This window comes from Acyrthosiphon pisum, chromosome A3, assembly GCF_005508785.2.
Source record: "Acyrthosiphon pisum isolate AL4f chromosome A3, pea_aphid_22Mar2018_4r6ur, whole genome shotgun sequence".
NCBI classification, from domain to species: domain Eukaryota; kingdom Metazoa; phylum Arthropoda; class Insecta; order Hemiptera; family Aphididae; genus Acyrthosiphon; species Acyrthosiphon pisum.
Window position 1 is genome coordinate 3802140 of NC_042496.1, and position 7068 is coordinate 3809207.

The window sequence follows — 7068 nt, forward strand, 5'->3', positions numbered from 1 at the left end:
CCATATTATATTATATTTATTTTTTTAAATTCGTATATAGGTACATATTCAACCTTTTCCGCCGTGTAGGAACTGACATATGTACCTGGTATTTACCACGTAGGAACTTACATATTTACCTTTTTCTATCGTGTTAGAACTTACATTCGCCCTCTGGAATTTCCCTTTATACTCTATACTGGATTAATATTATTTGTAACAGTCTATGAAATCCAAATACTTATTACAGGCAGGTAATACATCAATATTCAACATAAAAATAAACAGAATGATATTTTGTTATGATACAATAGTACAAGTGTATGTATACAATATACCTATACAACATAAGTTTAGTGGTTTGTTTTTTCGTCCACACTCTATATAGCGCTCTTCGGAGCTTCTGAAAACTGGGTCGAACAAAACTTATCATTATTTATGTGTTCGGCATAGACAGCGATATCCACCTTTCGTAATAAAAAGGGACCCCACCCCTCAAAGCACCAGGACTATCGCCAATGCGACAATGTCTTGGAAAAAAGATCCGCATGCCAGACACTTAATGCGAAACGTGTTTTCAATTTGTTCTTCAAGACTAAAAATATTCTCGTGTTTATGGAATTTGACTTTATAGCATTTCGAATAAATTACCACGTTATATATACGTATATGTTTTATTACTGTAGTATATACACTACATAATGGTATTGTGATATTGTATGTAACATAACATAATATAATATTATAGTTTGTACGCGTTGGTATTGCTCTTTAAAAATAATGTGTTTGTTACGCGGACATGTCTGTAACAATATAATATATTATATCGATTTTTTGACAATTTATTCTTCGCGATTCTTTTTAAAAACCTTCTCCACCGAGTAAAACATATTATATTATACGATATCGATTGACGATTGTACTCTCGAGTCTCGAGGAACGACGCGATACGCATCCGACAAACCCGTCACCCTTCCTCGCCAAATACTAATAAAGTATTTCGACTATTTTAACGACATCCATCGGAGTAGATCCTTACTATAATATTATTATTATATTTGTTAACAGTTCGCGTATGATAACTTTTGGTGCTCTAATAATGCATCCGAAGCATATTAATTTACGCGTATTTTACAGTCTCCATTGTTGGCCAAATTTAGCACAATAGGCGGCCTTGTGTGGCGCAATATTAATATCTTACCGTGCCGAAATCGCGGTGTAAATCGTCGATTGTTATTTACTTTTTACTATTTTGTAGTTGAGATGTTTTATTAGCTACTATAACAAACGTCGTTTTTTTTCCTCTTACAGGAACTGGTACATTATCCTTTGAGGACTTTTGTACGTTGGCGTCGAGATTTATGACCGAAGAGGAAGAGGACTCCGAAGCAATCAAAACCGAACTCAGAGAAGCTTTTAGGCTATACGACAAAGAAGGTGCGAATAATCGAAATACTTTCTAGCTACTTATCTATATATATGCCCTCTACATATAGTGATGGCGCATTGGCGCGGGGCAGAGCCGTCCTTAGGATTTTCGAGGCACAGGGCGAAAACCAATTTTTAAACCAATTTTACGACTTTTTTCAAACGCGAGGCCTCCAAATGTAAGCAAACTGCACGAGGCTCGGGGCCTGGACCCCGCTCCCCCCCCCCCCCCCCCCAAGGACGGCCCTAGCGCGGAGTTACTATATACACGAACTAGGCATAATTTAAATTCGTAATTTCGATATTAAAAATTGATAAATTTTTTCATCCAGGAAACGGCTATATCACGACCGAGGTGCTGAGAGAAATATTGTCTGAACTCGACAACAACATGTCCGACGAAGAGCTGGATCAGATGATCGATGAAATCGACGCGGACGGATCCGGTACCGTAGACTTTGACGGTAAGTTCATATAATACTATACAGGGTTCTGCGATCGACCGACTAAGCGGCTAACCGACTTTAAGCGATGGACGTCAGTGGCATTTAAATTATCCCGTAATATTAATCATATAGGTATACATAGTAGGCGGGTACCTCTCTTGATATATTATTATAATTATACAGGCCGCATAACAGCCGCGGCTGCGCAGTGCGACAAAACAGACGCGTCGAGGCGTAGTGCATAATATTATTGTCTTAATGTAGTTGTGAACTTATACTATAATATTATACATATATAGTAGTAATTTCGTAAAGACACCGTCGAAACGCGCTTCAAATGGGTTCAACTATGAGCAGAGAAAAAATTTCTTTCGAGTGCACACATTATTACGAAATCATCGAGTTAAGGCCTCGAGGGATCGAAAATGTTGGTATACAGACGACGTCCCCCCCGTTGCGTTATTATCACGTCGACCGCGGTAATCGTATCATTGGTTTAGGGGACCTGTCAGACGTGGAGTGGAAACGATGATTGTTATTATACACACAGGTGAACGTGTGATGTCAGTGTGTTATTAAAAAAAAAATAATAATAATAAAACAGTTTATCGACGATGGCTTCCTGCTGCATAACTTTCGAAACGCTGATAATCACTATAAAACATGGGCGGTATAATTATTCGCGATCGATCAATCACGATCGTTTCGATCGTAACATATACAACGGTAACACGGTAGGCCCTGTGGGGTCCGATATAATATGACGTGTTGTGTCCGTCCGTCCGTCACGATGATTAATAATTTATCGGATTTTAAAATGAATTCGAGCGGCTGCAGCGGCGGCAGCACATGTGTTGACTGATTAATAATAATTATAACAATAATAATAATAACGACGTCGCGACGGTGGGATGTTGGAGCCAGCTGCAGTTTACAGCAGGCATTATATACACGTATAGGTTAGTCACATGTCTAAGTATATAATTAGGTTAGGTTGTGCCTAAGTATAATTATAACACGCGGTATGGTTGTCATATATGATATGCGAAGTAGAGCAAAGTGAATGCAAAATAATAATAGTATGATGTGACGAAGCTAAAAATTCGTTATCACTGTTATCACTGTTATTATACATTTTTTTTCGATCCGGAGGACGTTATAATTACGCGAAAAATTGTAGGTCTCTTCGCGCCGTGACGCGACGCGTCTTGTTAGCACACATCATCTGCGGACTACCTGTAAATTATCGGTTCCTAAATGCAAAAAAAAACACAAATATATTTACCCTCCGACGACGACGACGATTGCGCATGTGTTCCCGGAGTGTACCCAGGGCTTCGGGTTGATTATAATGTTATTACACTCGTCATGTCGACAAAAAATAAATTGAATAAGATCTATTCAACTATCTCCCTTTTATAAGCAGATAATAAGCACCTTTATATTATATATCATTATATATAGTTCATCATACCTATAATAATATTGTAATAGGTGATTTTTTAAGACGGATTCGGTTGCGCAAAACCGTTTAGAAATAGAATCTGCGTTCGAATTGATATTTATTTTTTCGGTAGCTATTATTCCGTTGCGTTCATCATTCAGATGTCTATAATATCATTAGATGTTGATCAACAAGTGTCGTTTTATACGCAAACGATCCTCAAATTTGTTATTGTGCGAGACGTTTTACTGGAGTTAGTTATTATTACAGCTTTCTCGTGTCGTGCATAATATTTTTCCTTGGAAATTTCGGACTTCCAAACGTGCAAATTATCGGTTTCTAGATGCAAAAAAAAACGCAAATATATTTACCCCCCGACGACGACGACGATTGCGCATATTCCGTAACCAGGGCCTCGGGTTTTAATTATAATATTGTTACATTGATGAGTGTAAAAAAAAATTCGACTTGAATAAGAGCGGTTCAACTATCTCCCTTTTATAAACATATAATAAGCACCTATATTATTATATATAGTTTATCATACCTATAATAATAATAATAATAATATAGTAATAAGTATAAGTGATTTTTAAAACGAATACGGTTGCGCAAAGCCGTTTAGAAATACTCTGCGTTCGAATTAATATTTATTTTTTCGGTAGCTATTATTCCGTTGCGTTCATCATCCGGATGTCTATAATATAATTAGTTGTTGATCAACAAGTGTCGTTTTATACGCAAACAATCCTTAAATTCGTTATTGTGCAAGACGCTTTTACTGGAGTAAGTTATTATTACAACTTTCTCGTGTCGTGCATAATATTTTTCTCTGGAAATTTTGCTTCGACAAATCCACCATTTTGAAACTCATATAATATTGAAGTATTGTCTATGCATGCTAGGCATTCGTAACATTCTGCATGCTAGGCAGTGTAATGACCATAGTTTTGGAGGTATTTTACTATTACTCAAACACTTATGTTGAACCTAATTAAAATACTATTTTTTTTTATAAGTTAATAAATTATACACATACGTCCTACATATTAATTTTATAATATTTTTTGGCACATTAAATGTAAAGCTGTTTGAGGTGATGTTTTAACAACTACTTTTTAATTATACACTGGGTAAATATGTTCCATAGGTAATAGTAAGTTAAAAATAATTGTTAGTTGTAATTTGTAATACTATAAACATTATAGGCTGTAGGTTGTAGAATCGTGAAACTTGATAGTCTGTTACATTTAATTATTAATTATTTGTTAACTAATAATTTACCTAAAGCCCATAGGCTATATAACCCATAGCAAAATTTAAAATACTGATCGAGAAGCACCTGAAAACATTTTATCGGTGAAAGTTTTAATAAATTATAACGTATTAATTCAAATCCCAGAAAGCCCAGATCTGATTCGCATTATTAGCCCCTAATCGACTGTATCGCTAGCCCACCTATATTAGTATATTATTTATTATTCAAAAATATAAGATTCTGCTTTTCGTGGTAATCGTTTTTTGGTAATATGTACCCATAAAATGAACGATATCCTATGGTTTTCGATTATTTATAATTGTCAATTATTGACAGTCAGAAATAAAGTATTTAATGGAAAGTATTCAATTCTCCATTGGATAAATCCGATACAATGAAATAGTATTTAAAAAGTACTCGAATTGTCAATGTATATTTTTAAAAAGACAAATACCAATATTCTCAAATATTTTATAGGACAAGCAGGGCCCTGTTTGGTAGATCCTCGAAACGACCCTTTTAAGTTTACCAGTATAATTACTATTGTCGCGCGTATATCACGGGTTATTGGATCATCAATGCTACAATGTGTATAAATAATACATACTATAGCATTAATAACCTTAGTATTATTAGTAAACTTTAATAGAATAAACTTTTTTTTCAGAATTCATGGAGGTGATGACTGGTTAATGCGAAGACGTATTATGAGAGTTATCGATATTATATATACAATCAAACAAACGCAGCACTTTTTGAAAAAAACTATCACATCTTACAATGTTTCGTTGATTTTTTGTTTTTTTTTTTTTTTTGTTCTCTACGCTCAATTTGTGTGGGCGTAATGCGTTAAATACTTTGCACAATATACGGGAGCTTCAGCTGATTTGATGCATTAGAGTAATAATGTAAACATCCATTATCATTTATCATTAAATTATAATATTGTATGCTATCAAATTGATTAGTTATTTTTTATTATAAACCGTATGTTTTTGATCATATATTATATTGTTGCAGTGTCCGTAGTTATTTCAAGTATAGCCAGGTACACTGTATATTATTAAACAATATATGTATAGGCACAGTAGGTAACGCGTTATTTGACATAAATTCTCACATAGCAATAATTATTTATTTAAAAACAAACCCTACGCAATTAATATTATATAATGAAAAAAGTAATAACAATAGTATAATATGATCTTATCTAAGATTATCGAAAAATAACAATAATATATCGACTGAATAACGATTGTTCACGATTTACTTAGTGCGTATACCTCCACGTGGTGATTCACGAAGCATGCTCTCTCCAATTTTTTTGTTTGATAATGAATATTTACCCAAAATTTTTAAATTACTGCGATTTAACTGAAATATTCAAGTTCTCGAGATTTTTTATGCTACTTGAAAAGTGTTCTGCAGTAGTACAAACTTCTGTTTTTCAAATGAAAAACCCCCATTTTTAATGTCAATTATTTAGTGGATAATTTTTTTGAAAATTTTGAAACATCCAATTCAAAAGTCGAACGAGTTGTTTTTAAGGTATTAAAATGTTTATATATTAAGGATAATAGTCTTTAAAAATGGTTTTACAATAGTACAAAATAAAATATGTAATATCAGATATAGGACTAGTATTCATTATTATATGTTTTATTACCATTTTTACAATTTACAAATCATAAAAATTGATGAATTAGTCTAAATTTATTATTAAAAATGTTTAATTCCCATTGTCCCCGCATATCATCCAACCCCATTATTGTAGACCTATTATCTTTAGACCTTTACTACACTACCTAAGTTGAAAAACTCAAAAACTTTACTATTTCGAATTTTCATTTTGATGTGCTAAATTTGTGGGAAAATATTCTGCAAAATAATTTACAGTAAACAAGGGGTTTCTCGTTTAAAAAATATAAGTTTGTATCACCACAGGACACCCCTTAAGTCCGAAGAATTTGAAAATATAATGTTAAGACTTAAAAGTTAAATTTATTTAAAAATTAAAAAAATAAGAATTTTAATAAATTCATTATTAAAAGAAAAGTGGGGGAGAACATGTTTGGTGAATCACCCTGTATAGTGTTATTGGCTGGATTCGTTATTAGATAATCATAATAACATTACAAGTACGGTATTGACAGTGCAAATAGTATTATTATTATTATTTAAGTTAGGTAAATACTTTACGGTAGGTACCTACTTGTGGTTCGTAATATTTTTTCAAATTAATATAATACTAATTGTAAAACTACGTTGCAGCTTGCCCGTACCTATACCTACTGATATTATGTATTAGGTCGATTCAATTTATGTAATTGCATCGTGAATACCTACATCAAATTAAATGCACAAGCACCCAGATTGTCTTAAGGCTTATACTTATAACAGTTACTTAAGAGCAATTTAAAATTATATTATACATGCAAATAAAAACAATATATATAGTAGGTAACTATACTCACAACCATTAAAACGATAACGTTAAAAATATGTAATTAGAG

The 7068-nt window shown here is 33.0% G+C and overlaps 1 protein-coding gene across 1 annotated transcript in view; it reads left to right on the forward strand.

The window, feature by feature from the left end:
• LOC100168346 (troponin C) overlaps nt 1-5515 on the forward strand; it is a 15288-nt gene extending 9773 nt beyond the window's left edge. The window contains exons 4-6 of the mRNA XM_001942639.5: nt 1291-1416; nt 1740-1871; nt 5223-5515. Of these exons, the coding sequence (XP_001942674.1) occupies nt 1291-1416; nt 1740-1871; nt 5223-5248 (284 nt within the window). The 3' untranslated portion in view covers nt 5249-5515. The remainder of the gene's footprint in view (nt 1-1290; nt 1417-1739; nt 1872-5222) is intronic.
• The last annotated feature ends 1553 nt before the right edge of the window (nt 5516-7068 follow it).